The sequence below is a fragment of the Falco naumanni genome, chromosome 13 (assembly GCF_017639655.2).
Source record: "Falco naumanni isolate bFalNau1 chromosome 13, bFalNau1.pat, whole genome shotgun sequence".
Lineage (NCBI taxonomy): Eukaryota > Metazoa > Chordata > Aves > Falconiformes > Falconidae > Falco > Falco naumanni.
This window is the reverse complement of record NC_054066.1, coordinates 19,944,112-19,963,079: the sequence shown is the minus strand read 5'-3', so window position 1 is coordinate 19,963,079 and position 18,968 is coordinate 19,944,112. Positions and strand designations below refer to the sequence as shown.

General features: G+C 37.3%; 1 protein-coding gene across 2 annotated transcripts; it reads right to left on the bottom strand.

Moving 5' to 3' along the window:
* Positions 1-663: 663 nt before the first annotated feature.
* Positions 664-18,005, bottom strand: KNG1 (kininogen 1). Of its 2 annotated transcripts, none has more exons than XM_040612787.1 (11): positions 17,698-18,005; positions 14,912-15,022; positions 13,860-13,944; positions 11,270-11,442; positions 9,466-9,573; positions 7,239-7,320; positions 5,919-6,085; positions 4,416-4,523; positions 3,336-3,425; positions 1,715-1,871; positions 664-1,386 (listed from the first exon to the last, which is right to left on the bottom strand). In XM_040612787.1, the coding sequence occupies exons 1-11, from the start codon at positions 17,890-17,892 to the stop codon at positions 1,190-1,192; spliced, it is 1,473 nt and encodes a 490-aa protein (XP_040468721.1). In that variant the 5' UTR covers positions 17,893-18,005; the 3' UTR covers positions 664-1,189. The 2 variants fall into 2 exon arrangements, with proteins under 2 accessions (XP_040468721.1, XP_040468722.1); XM_040612788.1 differs by having other exon boundaries at positions 1,721-1,871.
* Positions 18,006-18,968: the final 963 nt, after the last annotated feature.

Below are 18,968 nucleotides of genomic sequence, written 5' to 3'. Positions count from 1 at the left end.
TGCCTAGCTTCTAAGTTTAGTACTTGTCATGTGCTAAAAAGAAAACATAGATTTTGTGTTTTATCCTGCAAGGAAAAGAATGAAATGAAAAAAGGCAGGATTTGATTTGTGATAGATACATGTGCTATTATTTTTATATCTTACCTTAAAATGGGGTTCAAGCTAGGTTGTATGACTTCTAAAACATTGGTAACTTTGTTTTTCAGAAAGAAAGGAAATAAAGCCTTCTGATTGTATACATTGTATACATTGATCCATACAGAGGGAAAACATATTTTATTTTGCCAAAAATATTTGGTGCTCTTTAGCTGATGTATCCTACCAAAACCTCAACTGTTAGAAGATATCCAGAATAGAAAATTCAGTCCAGTCTCTAAATTATGCACAACCTAATAATGGAAAAAGGCAGGCAATTTTTAGGTAATTCACATGTTTGTCATCAGATTTTGTCATCTGATCTGTAATATATGTGTACCTCTGCCACATGAAAATCTGTCAGCCTTAGTGCCTCTACTGTGTAGTTAACATAATACACATAGGGAATAATAAAGCTGCTTTGTTTAGGATTCTCTCAGCTGTCCCCATTCTTTGATTCAACAGAACAACCTGCTAGTGATAGACTGGTGGTAATACTAATTTGTGTAAAGAAATTGACAGGTAAAACAGGTTCCTTTATTTTATTTTGTTCTTTAAAAGATTCACTCCAGTAAATTAGAGAAGTATTATTTCAGATATCTAAGAAAGGCATCTTTGCTCTGTATTGGCTGTCTTTTGTCTTACCCATATTTGATTGAGATTTTTCATGTAATCTGCGAAATTCTCTGTGTCATTGTTCTAAACTTAATACAGTGAGATTTGATGCAGTGATTCACTTTGTGCTTATAGTAACTTGAGGCAGATGAGATAGAATTTTAACTTCTGCAGCAGAAGGCTGTTGACTTGCCTGGTCCCTTTGCTAGACTGGTTCTGAATCATTGGTGCCATTGCCTGATATACATCTTTGCAAATATATGCAAATACAGAATATTGCTGCATGGTCTTAGGTCCCCAGAAATGCTGGTGACCTACTTGAGTATCTTAGCTAACAGAATAGAAGCTTTTATCTCTTAACATTCTATACATTTCAAAAGGCAGTATTTTTCTTATTTTTCTATGTATAATTTCTGAAAAGGATCCTACAATGTTTGAATTATACTAAAGCATCTGAGAGATCAAAGAGTTTCTCATTTTCAGGAGTTGAGTTTTGTGTTGCTGGATTGATGTTTTCTACTGTGGAAGGCAAGAGATCCTCATTTGTGAATTCTCTGGGAAAGCTAGGAGCTGGAAGGTCCGTAATTTGTTTCCATGGCTTTCCAGGACATCTGCGGACATGAGATTCTGGACGATCTGGCAACCCATTAAATGAAAAAGTATGAGAAAGAATTAGTGGTTCTGCTAGTGTACTGGTTTCCTTTCTAGCAACCCCTGGATTAACTAGCTTTGATGTTTCAGCACTGAATAATAGGAGGCTTTAGTTTTGATTAAAAACCCTTTCATTGGACTCCTCAGAGGATTTGGAGTTTGGATGTTTACGTTTACCATTTTTACTGTGTTTTTTATGCCCACATCCATGGCCAGTTCTGCGGCTACAACCAATTTTGTGCCTATGCCTTTTGTCAGCCATCCTTTTTATATCCATGCCTGTGTTTATGCCTATATTTATGCTCAGGTTCACCTTCACCTTCTGGTTCCTCTCCACCATCTTTTCTCATTTCTTTGCCAGGTCTTTGCCTTTCTTCATTTTTATCAGAGCTTGAATTTTCAGTAGGCTGTTGTAGCACAGGAAAGCTTCGGAAAGGTGTGAATCCAGGAGGCCGCCTTACTAATACAGTCTAAAAAACATTGGAATAACAGCCATATTTGTTACATGAACAAGAACAATAGCTTCAGATTTGGGAAATGCAGAAGTTGGCTCATTGCAGTACATGAGTCATTTGGCAAAAATATGATATCAGACTTTTAAAGTAAACTAAATAATTATCTTTTCTATTTGTGTTAATCATGAAAACATAAACATCCTCCCAAATAAATCAAGTGTTTTGGCAGTTATATGTTAAAACGATTTATATATCACTGAAATTTTGCTAGTTTAACATGGGTATGATACTATATAGAGAAAAACATGTACTGGTTTTAATGTATGAACAATACAGTTGATTTCTAGAACTAAATGTCCCTGTGCTTTATAGAGTATAACACTCTGAAGTGTAAAACCAATTTATGCTAAAGGTGAGCATCTCTGAGTAGTCTCAAAACGAATATACAGAAGATCTGGGTTGTGTTGTTATGTGAAATGAAACTATTCAATTTTTTGTTTCCAGATTTGACATTTGTATTTCATAACACTGCTTAGAAATAATACATATAGGCTAAAACTGATAATAATAAAACATTCAGTTGTTATCAAGTAATCTCTGTTTCCTCATCACTGTTCAACTGGAAAACAAAGACTGAATGCATGGTGTACAGTCACTATCCAACACGGGTTTCATTTCTGTCCGCCAAAGTGTCTGATCATTATCTAGCTGCAGATCAGAGTTGTTTGGGACGGAGCTAAGTTTGAAAGTTGATGTGGATACAATACTGTAGTGAAAACAAAGAGGAGACGTTTATTAGTTGATACATAATGAATGAATAGGTAGTTATGAAGGTGCTGAGCACAGTGAAGTTATTGATTATGAATGCAAATTAATCTCACTTTACTCAGCATATCTTCTCTTCTTCATTGGGGAGCATGGGAGCCCCTGCATGTATTTAAAAACTGGCAACCATTAGAACTAAAAAAGATTTATAGTCCATTCTGAAATTTTCAAACTGACCCATGTGCAGGGCTAATTAATTGTGGAGCTGGACAGGAAGGAAACGAGAAGAGATTTGCAGATGCTTTTAAAAACTGTAGGGTATAATTATTGCATTGCCAAATACATTTTCATCTCAGTTTTTAAACCTAGTATGAATAGTAATTCAAAGGAGCTGATGAGGCTTGATACTTCAGAGCTTAACTGACAATGCAAAGGGGTAGTCAACAGACAGAATGTTGTTTGTCCCTGTTGCCTTTGTTTCTATAATCACTGTGTTGCCTAGTCCTTCACCTTGTGGGGAAACTGCCTTCGATGCATCAAGTTGCTGAGGTTAGAGAGTGAGGAGTGTGGCATTCCTGAGATTGTTAAAATAACTATGTTTTCCTTTATTTTTGGTACAAAATACGGGATAATCTGGAATGGATAAAGAATTTAATGACTGCCTTTGTTCTATGCTCTGCTTGTGATGATGTGTATAACAAAGAGGGATCATACCGTTGACCGTCCTCTAGAGCAGTTAACTTGGGGAAAGGTTTTATTCTCCCATGGGATCACATAAATGTTTGCTTCACATGCCAGTGGTGCCTGTTGACAAAAAAAAAAATAATCAATGTGTTAAGGCAACAAAAGATCAGACAGAAAGGAAGAGAGCTGTGTGTGAAAAAACCTATGATTTTTAGATAATACATTTAAGTACAAATATACTTGGAACTTTACCTCAACTTTGCCCCAATATTTAATCCATCTTAGTGATGGAGACTTCTGTTTTTGGACATATGACTGCTTAGCTTTTTGAGGTTATAGCGTGCCTGTGTGAGCCCTTGAATTCAACTCCGGATTAGAGATTGGATCTTGAAAAATTGGATTTATCATCTCCAGCACTTTTGGAGCACTAACTGTTGAATCTTCATGGTATTCCTAAGAAACACTGTTTGTTGATGGTATTTCTCCTATTAAAATTGGGAAATTGAGATAGAGAGAAAGGCTTTTTTTTGTTCTTTTCTATTTAGTGCCTCCTGCACTAACAGATTTTAAAATCTCACAGGTAAGGACTGTTCATATGGTGGGAAAAAAGAGAGGAGAAATAAAGCCTCCCTTTCCCAACCAACTCCCTTGCCAATGGTTTCTGGCCCTAGCAGCATTACTTCCCAGTGTCTGGAACACATTTTCCCAGTATCAGCAGCATGCACTCCGGAAACATCATCCCTTTGCACACCAGTAAATTTCCAATCTCATGTTTTCCTTAGCTGCAGGTCCACAGAATCAGGAGTATTGCAGCTATTTAATTTTGCACCAGCTTCCTCCCCTCTTTTCTTTGACTCATTATTATCAGAAGAAAACTCCTCTCATTTTGCAGTGAGCACTGATCCTGCAGTCGGAGTGACTCAGTTTAAGCTTCAGGTTTTACTAACATTTTCATTAGCTTGGATTACAAACAGAACAGTGTCCTTATTGAAACAAGCACTGGAAGAGCTAACTGAACTCAGGATGTGATTTTACTTGTGTTTACAATTTCTGGGGCAAATGAATTTGTCCATTAGGAGCATTACAGTTAGGAATATCATCATTACTTACACTGTCTGATGCGGCTTCACAGTCTTCATTAAGTTTGTCAAAATCTTTCTTTGAGCAGTTTGTCTTCCAGATTGCAAATATTAAACGGTAGTTTTGTCCTGCAACCACCTGAAAAATTAGCAAGAAGGCTTTCTGTGGTAAAAAAGGTTCACAGGAAAGATGTGAAAGATATATACTACTTATATTTTACAAGTCCTGACCACTGGGACAAATATGTTAAGAACAATATTAAAATATTTGGCAGCAAACCTGTCTGCTTCTAATCAATTCACTTCAGTTCCCATTTCAGAAAATGCAGCACTAAAATTGAAGGAAGCAGAAAGGTCAGAATAATATCAGGCCCATGGTTTTGGCTTTGTTTTATTGGATGCCTGTAGTAATTTCATTAATAACAAATCATTAGAGATACCATTACAGAGAGCCAGATATGATGTAAGAAGAGTGGAATGTGAGTAAAATGAAGTGTAATAAACAGGCTCAGTTGAAAATGAATGTATTTCCCGAATGCATTAAGGAGGGAAACTGCATGGGTTCAAGAATGTGCCTGGTATTTCTCTTAGTATTTTGCGTTCTGTAAAAAATACTGTATCTTGCTTCAGAGACAGCAGGCAAAGCATGGAATTCTGTCTCTCTTAATTCTGTTTTAAAAATGTGTGCATGTTAATACCAATCATGATATGAAAAGTGAGAAAGAAGAAAACAGGTTTAAGAAAGAAAATGCACAGGTATTACTAGGAAAAGAACATGAGCTATTCAGAAAATACTCTGGTGTGCTTTCAGTGCCTTCTCCAATGGTATCCCTCATGCTCAGGAGTTGTCATTGACGAAGTGTTTTCTGAATACTCCACTGTCTTAATTTCAATTCTGCCCTAAATCTCTGTTTTGATATGTTGGGACAGTAAACAAGGCAAATGTAAATGCTGACCAATATTATCCTCTTGATTCCTTGTTCTTCTTTCTCTAGCTGTATTTATATGTGTATTTTAAGTGATGCACAGATGTTCTTTTCTGAATCTAGCTGGAGTATTACTAGTAGCAGAATCAGTATATAAATTAACAGATTTTTAAGGGAAATTGGGAAGCCTGATTTCTTGGAGCCTACAGCTACTGTAGGGTGAACAGTGCCTAAAATAACATACAGAGTATTGGTGTGGTGGATCAAGTAGGTAGTTTTGTCTAATACATCTTTTCTTCTTTAAAAGTCTGTGATATGTTACAAAAGCTGTTAAAAAGTGGGGTAGATGTACAGAAATCAGATACCGTAAGTCAGCCCTCTTCCCATGCTCTTAAAATAGTGTTAAGAAAAATAAAAATAAAAAAAAGAGATGGGAAATTTTTAAATCACTTCTGAATGCAAGCCAAGATGGATACAATTTTGCAAGAAAAATTGCATGGATGTTTCAGTTACCGCTATTTCAGTTTTAAATACAAACTTTAGCTAGCATTCAGCTTAGACCAATAACACTGCCATGTCTGTTCCTCATCTCTGTGGTGTATCCCAACCTGAACTGTCGCTGCTTCTATTTCTCCACTTTTGTAGTAGAAATCATCATTGCTCTCTGAATTGTACTTCTCCATAGAAACCTTCAGTAGTTCCTTCAGTTCTGGACTGTCTGTTGGGATAGTCTTTGGACAACCAGCACAAATGGCAGGAAGTACTGTATCTTCAACTGAAAGAAACAAACAGATTTCAGATCTAAGGAACAAAAGATTCAATGTAGATAAAGGCTGGGAGAACAGTTAGTAATAAACCCCTGCCTTCTGCAATTTGGGTCTGTCAAATGAAACCAAAATGTCTCTGAGTTCTGTATGATCAGTGTTATCATATCTTGGTTATCTAAAAGAGCACTGCATCGGCACCTAGTGCCTTATTGGATGCTTATCATCCAAAATATCACAGTTTTCTCATAGAAACAAAAATTGTGTGTACCAAGTGTGGATAGCTAGCAAATGAAGAAAGGGAACATCTTCATGTACGGAAAGACCTGATTCAGGTGAAACAAGAGGTGCACTTTATTAACAAAGAATGAGTGTGTGGAAGAATATCATTCCTTGAAGAAAAACAAGTCTGAATGTGTGAGAATGCAGCACTTGCTACATGGAGTATTACTATACTCCCTGTTCTAGAGCTCTGAAGCTGCTGTAATCTGTGTCTAAATAGATGTCTGGAAGAAAAAGTGACAGTAAGAAAACCATTTGGCCATTTGACTGTAATGAACTTGTAAATTCTAAGTAATTTATTTACTCGGAGCAGGGGGCGGGCTGGGTGGGGATAAGCCTGTAACATACTAAATCTAAGTATAGCCATGCAATATGAAATGATGATAGGATCAATAGACTAATTACTGATTTTGGACAAAATCTGAAGTCCTTGGCTCCTTTGTCTTTCAAAAGAATACACTGGAGCTCTTTGGAAAGTTAGAAGCTGTAACTTATTTAAATAACGTGTTATTAACTTGCTTGTAATTGTGGTGGAAAATGAATTAATTTTTGTAGGACAGTTATACTGTTTCAGTTTGTATCTGTTAATTTCCATGTGAGAGTCAGCAACCAGCTCCATGTCAGAAATAGGGCAGGATACAAATGATAAAATGTAACTTCCAACTACATATGAAATACTTGTAGGAAGTGAAAAAAATCTGTGGTAATATTTCATTGAGAAGCAGTGCTTTTTTGGTCCCAGAAGGATTACATTCTCTTTATTAGACAGTTATTATCTGTTTTCATCTCTTGCATTTTTATTTTGTCCTTTTACAATTGTAAAAAAACCTGACAATGCAGAAATCTTAAAATTGATAGTGCCTACAGTTGATAGTGCCATACCTGGAAATGTGCATTGGTTTGCAATATCTACGATCTCCGCATGAAGATTTTCATATGCTTTGGCATCACATTTACCTACACGCTGGAGTAAAAATGCAAAACAGCTCCTTGTTATTTAGAAAAATGAACAAACTCACATCCTCATACCTTCCTGATAACAGAGTAAGTCAAGAATACTACTAAGGATTCCTTCCTTCCTTCAGTATATTAGGAGGAAGAAGACTGACAGACAGTCTGCAGAGCCAATAAATGATCAGGGTTCAAAAGGACTGCTCAGAGGAAATAAAACCATAAAAGAGAAGCTAAATGAACTAGTTCTACTTGTTCATTACAGAAGGAAATGGGGAGGTTTACAAGCTAGAAATCTATTTTATGGAGAACTCACTGGAATTTCTGTCTCAAACTGTAAAGACCAAAAAGAAGATTAGGCAATTAACAAATCAAACATTACTAAGTTGCTAGTATTTACTCAGGTGTTCTAAAGGAACTGTGGTAGATTACTTCCTTAAAATTGCCTTGATATCTTAGTGCTGGAAGAAAGCAGATGTTGTTTCTGTTATTTTTTTTAAAACGGTTATAGACCCATAAAACTGATGTCTGTAGCATTCTAGTGATTAGAAATGGTAATAAATAAAGAACTAGGGGGCATAAATGCATCAAGGAGAGACCGGGGGGTTTGTTGTAAACCAAAGCTGCATTTTGCAGATTTGTCAAAAATCTTCAAAAGCATAAACAAAAGTGGGTAGAGAGACCTGATGATAAAGTATACGTAGATTTTCGAAAAGGTTTCAGTAAAGTCCCTTATCAAAGACTGAAATAAACTAATCAACTGTAGAATAAGAAGGAAGACTATTACAAATCAGGATCAGGATCTTAGGGCTATGATACTAGAAAATGTAATCTGTAAAAAAGTCTGTGTAGTAGTGGTTTAGAAAAAATAATTAAAAAGTAATGCCAAAGCTTATTATCCAGTTTAAAGATAAGGCATCATGCTGCACTATAGCTCTGTGGTTCCCATGCATGTTGACTACAGGGTGCAATTCTGGCCCACCTATTTCAAAATGAATAGTACAGAGCTAAATAAAGGAATGAAACAACTTTCATGGAATTTGGCCATTCCAAGGTATGGAAATATATTCTAATCATATCTGTTGGTGATCTATTAGCAAGGCTGCTTAACAGATCAGGAAATAAGTAAGAGCTAATCCCACAAACCCTGTGTGATCAAAGCAGTATGTGAATGGGGGTAACACTCCTGCATCACATGAGGTGGACAGAAGTCATTACCTCTAGGTGACAGGTTGGGAAACTCAGACTCAAGCATATTAAGCAACTTGTTTAAGGGCAAGCATGAGTAATGGAGAGATTTGCTTCAGCTAGCCAGATTCTCATTCTTCTATTATTTACCACATTGTCATTCATTCCTTTTTTGATCAATGCTTTGAAAATATTCTGAAACATTCTTGAGACATCCAAGGAGTAATTTTTGAACAGGAGAGGCTCTTGAATGTAACACTCAACAGTGTGCTTCCGCAACAGCTGAAACAGATGTGAGTCAGGACTCCTGTGTTTCCTCCCCTGACACTTACCACCACTATTCATTATGACTCTGCATCCCTGCCTTCTATATTGAATATGCAGAAACATTTGTCTGCCCCCTGGTGAACTGGTTCAGGAGGTTGGTTGAGAGAGCAACCCAGCAACCCTCTTTTTGGTACAGTTAATTCTGTTCCAGGTCAGAGAAGCTGAGGATGTACCTGGTTTTTGCAATGCTGTTTAGCTAAAGTATGTGTGTTAATAAATTTCTTTTTAAAATCTCTTATTTGGACTGTGGTAAGAGGTTAAGTAATAATTCAGCTACTTACTTTTCTTAGAAAATATGACTTAAGCTGGAAAAACAGTGTTAATTTTAATCACTTTTGGGGTTGTACCTGAGTAACTCCTTGAATATCTGGATAGGAACTTCCCAAGGGATTTGTTATTTGGGTGAGACCAGTTAGATTCTACAGAGTAATTGATAAACATTTCAGTGGTAATCTTCCTTAGTCACTGATTCAGTAGAAGGCATAGATGTTCTAATTGCGTAAATAGACAGTTCTTTATAAGCCTGGATTTAAACTTCATTCACAAAGTGAAGCAAGACTATAAATATTTTCTTGAGTCAGATCTCAATGATTATTTGTTAATATAATATTTTCTTGATAAACAGATTTTGAAGATGACTTACACCTCTAGAAGTGGGTTTGCACTCCGGAGTTAAATCTTGAAATTGTTCTTTGGAGCAATTAGTCTCTTCGATTTCATATTTAATTATGTAATTCCATCCAGCTACCACCTGGAAGAGATATTGAGGAGATACATTATGTAAACCAATACAAACTTGGAAGTTAAGCTATTAAATGTGATCAGCAAAGAAACCAAAACTGCTCTTCTCATGCCTTCCATCCATCAAATCACTGTGCAGTTATTGAGCCACAGAGTATTCAGACAGCAAAAAAAATCTTGCCCTTGTGGTACAAAAAGTAAACTTAAGTCATGTATATATTAGAAGTGCACTTTTTATTTGGATTCCACTTCTCCTAGGAAGTCTGCAGCCTCATAATGCTTGGTTTCTTGTACTTTCCTCCAAAGTGTCTGTTACTTATTATTCCCAGTGACAGGAAGCTGGTCTAGATAGATGACTACACTAGTACAGCTTGGCAAGTCCTATGTTCCTGAGCATGAGACGTAGTAAAACAGTATCTGAATGATGTAACTTTATACTGCTGACATCATTTGTTGTTGAGTGTCCTGCATTTATCATCTACCTATAATTGTGTCTGCCTTGGGCTTTACCTTCCCCCATCTGCTGTTTTGTCCAGCTTTGTGACCCTTTGTTTCATTTCTCTCCAGGAAGCAGTTCACTTTTCCTCACTGTGGCTACTGCTTCTGACCCATGAAATCTCTCCATGTCATGGTGTTTGGGTCAGGTAGCATTGGATTAAAAAGGGGAAATAAGAATCAAATATAGAAACTTTCCATCCCAGATCAATTAAAGTGGAGGGCTCTGACTAGTCTCTGTTGGCCAGAAGTGACGTGTTGGTTCTCTTTCCAGCTGCTGGATTGTTACCTGTCTGTGGCATTTTGTCATGTGGCTTAAATGTTGTGCAAGCTTGTCTTTCAGCTAAGAGGTTCATTGCTATCAGTAAACAGAAAGAGGACAGTTTGAATCAAATCATGGGTCAAATTGACACAAGACCAGAAGATGCTTTTTGGCTAAGTAAATACATACATGTTCAAAGAAATGGGTCTGTATTTGGTGTTGGGTTATATACTAGTTACAAACCAAATTCCATAGGAGAGCCTTTCACAGGGAAATAATTTTTGCATGGGATACCAAATGACACAGAATTTCTGTGACCTGATCAGTCATTTCTTGCAAAGCAGATATTCCTGTGTGCAGAAGTCTTTCAGCAAGTGCCATGCTGGCTTTTTGGTTTTCTTACCCATTTTTCCTGTATGGGGTTTACCCGTCCTATAGTGTATAGCAGCTGCTGACGTATGGGTCCTATTGCATTGCAAAAACATAGGTGCCTGCTGCTGTTTGCAAGGCTGTGGAGTATATGAGACATCTGTGCAGGCTGGCAGTTTTGGCACAGAATCTAGGAGAGATCTGCTCCTGCTGGAGCTTCAGGGGGAGGCCAAGTAGAATACCTGAGAGCATCTGAGATGACACAAGATGCCTGTGTTAGCACTGAATGCAAATAAACTGGTGCTAAACACTGGTTTGATGCGACTGCAGATAAAGAAAAAAACATGTTTACTGTCAGTTTGTAAAGTTGACAGCTCTGAAAATCCAGTAGGTAGCCATTTGTGATTTCTTATAAATGAAGAGAATTATTACTGGATCTGCACTGTATATGCATTTTGTATGCTTTTATTATCAAATATAAGCCACCTTAAACTCAGAGAAGCATGTACATAAAACAACCAAGGTGCCTGGTTTGGGGGCTTTTGTTTTAGTAAAATTTAGAGAAAAATCATACACAAACCTGTCTTTTAGCTTCTTTTATTTCCACAAGCTTAAAAAGTGCAGGTTCAGCACTATGCCTGTTAAACTTCCAAATGGCTTGTTTCAGAATTTCTGACACTTCTGAACTGTCACTTGATACAGGATGAAAGCATCCAAGACATGTAGCGTCAGTAAGTGTTATCCTTGGCGTAGCTGGAAAAGAAACAAACAAAAAAAAATATAGAGCTTTCTGTAAAACAGCCTCAGGTTTTGATTTTTCCTATCTGGGAATGAGAGAATAGGTTCAATGAGCAAGAGCCGTTCCTGCTTTAAATTGGAGTGATCAGCAAACCCCACATTTCAGTTTCAGGGCCTGGAAAGACATTAATTGTATTTAGAAACATGCTTTGGTTTGTGGTGATAGGGGCCATCCATGACGTTCAGATCCAGACATGGTTTCGGCAGCGAACTTCATTCAGAGGAGTGAGTTCAGGAGTCACTGAATCTCTGAAAAATCTTGCATGTAATTTTGACGCTATTAAGGAAGGGAAGGGTCATCCCTTATTCAATCAGGGAAAAGCCGGTGATGGCTACAACTAGAGAGGTGTTCCTCAGATTCTTCAAAGTTCACCCACTGTGTGCAGCTGCTTACTGTCCTCACCATGTTTCAGGGTGGGGACTTTGACAGGAGTGTTTTGGCTCACCCATGTGAACTGCTCTGACTCTGAGCTCCTTAGGGACTGCAGCTGAACTATTCTAGTGCTGTGTTCTTTGAACTCCCCCTGCTAGTCACTGCGGCTGCCAGTTACCGCTTGATGTTACCTTCAAGCTTAACCAACTGGACTGGCTGTGGATACACAAGCTTGACAGGGATGCTCAAACTTCTGTTTCCTACAACTAATCCTATTAACTCTCTTTCCTTTCTAGTAATCATGGATTGGATTTTCATAAATTAATTTTATAGTTCAGTACATAAATTAATTTCATGTTTCAGTGAGCTTGAGAATGAAAGTGGGACAATATGTGGTCTCTGTGGAATTGAAGTAAAATTTGTGTGCCTGATCCTTAGCTGGCATAAACTGGCTTTAATGGAGTTATGCCAGCTTGCACAGCTAGGAAACCAGATCAGGATCAGTATGATCAAACTGTTACACCAAGAAGGCTGAACAGTAGGGTACCTAACATGGTGGCGAAATCCCTCACCAGTTAGAATCTATTGTTTCAGTCTTTCTGTTCAAATCCTTTTGATTTGATTTAGCTCCTCTGTACATTTGGAATGTGTCAGTTTAAGCCATACTATTTAGTCTTAGCTCTCCAAGGGGTACTTCAACAAAGTCTGGCCCTTCATATTTCTAGCATCACTTATTTTGACTCAGTAATGACAAATACAAACATGTTACTGGAAAATGTGACCATGTTTTCAGGCAGTAATCACAAAGGAGATAGTAAAACAACTGTACACCTAGTTCTAAACTGACTATGGTCTCAGCATTTTCATAAGTGCTGAACAAATGTGTATTTTTTTTCAGAGTTGCTATAACTTGGTAAGAAGAGGCAAACTTCGTAGGCTCAATATATGATTCTTTTAATTTATCTATGTTTTTCAGTTTTCTGAGCAAAGATGCAAATGCAAATTTCCCGTGCATTCTCTGCGGGATTCACACACCTTTTACTGGCAACTAGATGTCACCATTGCCCTACAAATGCGTCTGAACAAGCGGGGGTTTATTCAGCAGCAGAACGTGGCGTTTGTGTGTACTGCACTTCCTAGGACACTGGCTGTAGGTGTAGTCGTTTAAGCTTTAAACAAAGTAACTAGGAACAAGAAACAAAGATACGCTGCCAAACATGCCTGAAATCATGGTGGATATGTCTTTAGTTAATATGCACGTAGTTCCCTGCTACCAGTTAGATGGATATTTTAAAACTAGCTTGGATATGTCTTACATGAACATTAGGCATAGGCACTTAGAGTTCTTAGTTGCAAAGCTTTAAAACAATGCGATCTCCTTCTAATAAAGGAAACTACTATGTGAACATAATAGTCATGTATGCATGTGTTATAGGCAAGAAATGTAATACTGCTTATTGTTAAGGTGTAAAAGTTATCACAGTCTCTTATATAATTACATCACTGCTAGAATTTTATTTTGTAAATGATTTTTTTTTTTCTCTCTTTAGTTTGGAGAAAATTAAGGTACAATTTTGTCCTATAAAGTTTTTTTTCTAATAATTTCTGGCACAATTTTATACTTGAATAAGTGAGGACAGAAATAAGTGTGACAAGTTGTATCTAGTTTCTAAGTTACTGATATGCTTTTGGTCTTAGGCAAATTCATTTTAACTTGGTATCATTCCAGTGTCTGAAGAAACTTACTACACATGCATGTGCCAGTTTTCATTACTCTAGATAGAAACTGCCAGTTCTTCACTGGTTTAGCCTATATGGGTATAACAGTGAAGTGAAATTTTATCTTCAACATGTTGCTTCTGAAAGATTACTTATAAATGTCTGAATAGAGTGATAAGGAGTGCCTACCTTTAAAAGTACCTGAAAGTCTCAGTATTATTTTTTTTCTATTCTTATTTGTCAACATACTTTTTGAATGTTGCCTCAGACAGTTACATACCTGGAAAAATTTTGCAATCTTGTGAAACACTACTTGTTTTTTCATCATTATTCACGTGAACTTGAGCCGTGCATTCTCCTCTTGTCTGTAAAAACATATGACATTTGTCTTAAACTCAGTGAAGGAAAACACAGTGCTATATATTCCTCTAGCTATTGAATAAGTTGAAAGTTGCAAATTGAGTTTGGGGAACAAGTTCATATATACATTTGTAGTAATGTCTAATTTGCTGTTTTGTTACTGGAAAAGGGACTGTTTTTTTGATTGTGAGGAGAGCAGGGGATGAACTGAGCAGGTAATTTGAAAGATTTCTTTGTATCATGATTGATGTGTGTTAAGTGAAGAATTTACAGTCAGAATAATGGAAATGAACACATCCTCATAAATAAAGTCTATATGAATTGTGTATTTACCTAATTTCCTCTCTGCTAGTACAAGATACGCAGCAATGAGCATGGCATTTCACATTGATTCAAATGATATTATCAGCATCATCCCTTTCTTTGCATCGTGTACTGTGTAAAATAGCAGTGACTGGAAATGTGCAGTGTTCTGGCATGCTGTGTGTGCCTCAATTATACCTCAGCTAGGTGCTGCTCTCCAGTAGCATGAGCCAGGCATGCTTTGCACTGCAAAAAGCTCTGGTAAATTTTCTGCCACAGTGACTTCCATGTCAGTATTTTTGTTGGTGCAGATCTGAAATCAATTTGGTTGTGCAAGTTTCCATTTTACATAATTAATAGAAAGTTTTATAGCCCTCACACTCTCACAGTGCATGTATTTTATGTTTAATTTATTGTGAACCTTCACATTGAAGCACTGTAATGTTCCCTTCTGCACATATTCAGGATTATGGTGATAAACTTACAACTATAATCATTAGCTTTAGAGCAGTAAATATTTCTGTACTGTACTTTAGTCCTATAGGCTCTCAAAAACAATGCAGCTAAAAAAGTTAAATTCTCTACTGTATTTTTTCCCAGGCAACTGTGGTCCTAGTCGTTATGCTGATGTTTCTGTACAGAGAACTTTTAAAGAGGACAGATACTTACAGCCTCTGCAAGTGCTTTGTAATCACAATCTTGCCAGAGTTTGTTTTCCTCAATGGTACAAGTGGTTTCTTGTATTCGGTATTTCACATGGAATTGTGTGTCAGGACCTGCCTGGATAAAAACAATATACATGTCAGCATTCGCATAGTAATAAATCAAGTGAAAAGATGAGAACTTCAAAAGGTAAATACTACCCATTCGTTACCTTCTATTTTATAGAATGGTTTCAGATTAGCTGCTGGTGTCCATACAAGGTCTCCCAAATCTTGGTAGTTCAATAATTGACTTATCTTATTACTGAGCTCTTACCTACAATTACAACATGTTGATGCAACAGAAATGGTATGCCTGCCTACCTTCATTTTAACTTGTAGTACCAAGGGTTTTAAAACCAGAAAGAAGTGGTTAGGTTTTATACTGTCATTCAAATGTACTCCAAATAAGCAAATTTGGGTTAGTGCTTGGATAGTTAGCGTAATTACCAGCTTGGACTGTGTTCCTGTCTGACTCCCTCAGTCTTGGCCTCCTCCCAGATCTGTCTACTTTCCTTCTGTACAACTCTACAGGCAGCCCAGAAACAGCAGCCAGCAACCCTCAGGCAGCCTGGCAGTGCCCAAGCTGCCTTTACTCTGTGGTAACAGGGTACTTATGCTGCCCTGCTGACTCATGGAAAGGGGCGAGGAGGGCATGTGCTCTGGAGACAGCCTTTGGCAGTACCTGCACTTTTCCTAAAGGCAATAAAAGCTGAGCTGCTCATGAGGGTAGCCTCAGGAATCCCATAAGATGAAATACAGACAAAGTTATAAGCAAAGTTTGGCCTGGCCAGTGGAAGTGTTTCTGATGTTGGTAAATCAGTAGGTGGCATTTTCTCCTTGCCATAAATGGAGTGAGCCTGTGCCTACAGGTGACATTAACACACTGCAAGTTTTGCGGTTCATCCTTTAGAGGAGATATAAAGGTAGAAGTTACTAATCTTTTACAGCCACTAAAAATGCTCTGCCAATGTGCCTTTTCAAATACAAACACAGGCAGTTGCTGTACTTGAGAACTGGGTCTCTAAAAATCTAATGGACTTAATCCTCAGCAAGTATAAAATGACATTTATGGAGCTGTATCAGATTATACTATCTGGGATGCAGACTTAAAAAGAGCCAAATTCTGTTCTCTGTTACAGTGTTCTAAATCTGCAATAAATCAGCTCAGTGAGTAAACAAAATACTTGAGGAAAGACATCGTTTCTGTAGGTTATTTGTGTTGATTTATTTCATTGTTATTATTATTATTATTATGAACAGCTATGCGTTTAACTGGGGCAGGTTCAGTCTTTCATCAGTCAGCTTTTATGTTTTATTACCTTATCAATAATGAATGTACATGAATATGTAATAACCAGCTATTTAATTAATGCATTCAACATTGTGAGACTAGTGATGAGTAAAATCTATATTCTTTTTAGAGAAAGAATATTGAAATGAGGAAATCTATGGAAGATTCCTTTTCTGTTTTTTACTTATCATAGTCAGATCAATGATTTAAAGTAACAATTGATTTCCACACTAGATCTTTTAAGAAAAGGAAAGATGGATATCTAGAGAAGGAAAGATGAATAATAATTGCAACAAATATGTATTCTCTAAAAATAGAACATTGTTTAAGATAAAATACTGAAACTAGTATCTGTCCTTTGGGAACATCAGCAAAAGGAGGGTGGTGTTACAGCTCTGATATAAAGATGTTTGCATTTGGTTATTGTTAAGGATGTGTTAGTTCAGTGAAGACAGTGGGGCTATTCATTTATTTAATATTAAATTGTATAAAGGGTTTGCCAGATTTTAGTTTTTGTCACTATATACTAAAATCTCCCCAGTTTGAAACAGGAGAACCAGAGGGTAGGTGCCAGGAAAGGTGGGTAGTTTACCGTAAGGCATTTAGCAATTCATGTCCCTTTTCTGAGGTCAACTTTTATCTGGGTAAAATAAATGTCTTGTGATTTTGGAGTGCAAAATATTCTCTCTGACACTGGGTTTCTTGTGTTTTACATCTGAAAATCCAATCCAGTAGAAAAAAATGCTAATGTTGTTTTCAAGTAAAGTAATGCTTGTCATTATTATGGTAATACCATCTTTGTATGACTCTCAGAGGTAAATACTCTTTTGTTAGATTAACACTGTACAGAAGGACTCCAGGCAAAGGATCATGTTTCATTCTTTATTTGAATGTAATTTTAGCTGTCACCCTATTTGACTAAAATACCACCTAGTGCTTTTAGGTAGATCTGTGACTCAGGACTAGCATCAATCAAATAATATTCACAATCAAAATATTAAGAGTATTGCCAAATTTTATCAGGTCCTTCTTTTTTATGTGTGATACCAGCTCTTCCCAAGTCAAGTTAATCTTCATGGTTTTTAGTAAGTGTCATTTTGCCATTCATCTGAAAAAAACTTACTGATGATGAAAAGGGGTTGAATTCCCGACAGAGGAAGGAGAAAACAGAGTGGACGAGTAAGACAAATAGTATTAGTGATAGAAATTTTCTATTCTTTAGTCTGTGCATTAATAAGCAATTCACCAGCACACATAGTTCCATTGATAAGAACATAATATACATCACTGCTTGTCATGGTAACGAGTATCTTACTGTGCAAGTCATTTCTTTGATATTTTTAAAGCATTTTTGGAAGACACTTAGCTGTCATGCTTGCTCTCTTATGAACAAGTTGGAGATAATCTGATTCAGAGTGCATAAACAATTCCAACTTTTTTTTTTTACAAAGTCTACTTACAGTTCTCTTGGCTTCCATCACCATGTATAGAGCAAATTGATTACCACTTGCTTTGTCTCCATTGTATTTCTTCAGTGCTGTGTCGACAGCTTTAAAGACATCAGGATCATCACAGTCCAAAATTTCAAATGGAAGAGGGGTGGCTCTGCTAGAGAAAAAACTACAGCAGAGTGCTAGTATAATGAAAGGTTTCATAACTGGACAAAAAAGGCCCCCTGAATTAGGAGGCTCTTTAAAAACCAAATGGAAAAAGAATGCCTGACAGGGCTTTAGTCACGTCTTCTGTTTTTCAGGAGCAATAGCTAAGTAAACAGAATGAGTGGGTTGCTAGGGTTGGTTGGTTCTCATCATACCCTGTTTATACTGCAAATAAACTTGTGAGTTTATCTAAATAATCTTTGTGTGGTCACCAGAATGACACTGGGGTTATCCACGTGCCATCAAGATAACAGGCTAAATGACTGCAGCTGGGGACAGGTTTAGACTAAGTAGGATGGCCCCTGAACAAAAGAGAAAGCAATGTTGGTAGCTTTCTGGCTTCTTAACTTCTAAACTGCTACTGAGAATGAATTTTAGAAGGCTTAAATAAAAGACCCAAGAAGGTCACAGTGGCAATGAAGTTCTGGTTCTGGACAAAAACCCTGTAAATTTTATAGATTTGTTTAGTGTTCATACTAGAATAGTTCTGAGAAGTCAGAATGTATTTGAAAAAAAGTCTTTGGACAGATTGCATATCATTGAATGTCACATAACTCTTCGATAATGCTTGATAAACCTTGTCCTTCATGCTCCTATTGGAACTGTCCATCTTTGTTGTTGCGTGGAGACTGCCTTTGGACCATGGATTAGTCAGTCTTCATAATGTTTTGTAATCATTACAGATAGGGAAAATGATGCCCAAGAACAAGGGATTAAGTAATGTTGCCTGTGTCTGGCAGAGCCAGAATTAGAGCTGGCTGAGAACATCTGGCACTTGTCTCCAGTGCTGAGCACCAAATAGCTCTGCTTTGAATCTGTGGACACCTTGGGATTGCCTCAGTTCCAGTGTTCCAGTTGTTTCTTGCTGTAGTGGGTTTGTGTGGCAAGGTTTTAGTAGCAGGGGGACTACAGGGGTGGCTTCTGTGAGAAGCTGCTAGATACTGCTGCTGTGTCTGGTAGAGCCAATGCCAGCTGGCTCCAGGTCGGACCCGCTGATGGCAGAGGTCAAGCCAATCAGGGACGGTGGTAGCATGTCTGGGATAATGTATTTAACAAGGGGGGGGAAAAACTGT

Coding starts and splice junctions, on each gene's coding strand:
- KNG1 (XM_040612787.1), bottom strand. CDS start 17,892: ATGAAACCTTTCATTATACTAGCACTCTGCTGTAGTTTTTTCTCTAGC. Junction 11,443..13,859: donor AGATTGCAAAATTTTTCCAG/GTATGTAACTGT, acceptor TTTCTTTTCCAG/CTACGCCAAGGATAACACTT. Junction 3,426..4,415: donor GTGAAGCCGCATCAGACAGT/GTAAGTAATGAT, acceptor TTTTGTCAACAG/GCACCACTGGCATGTGAAGC.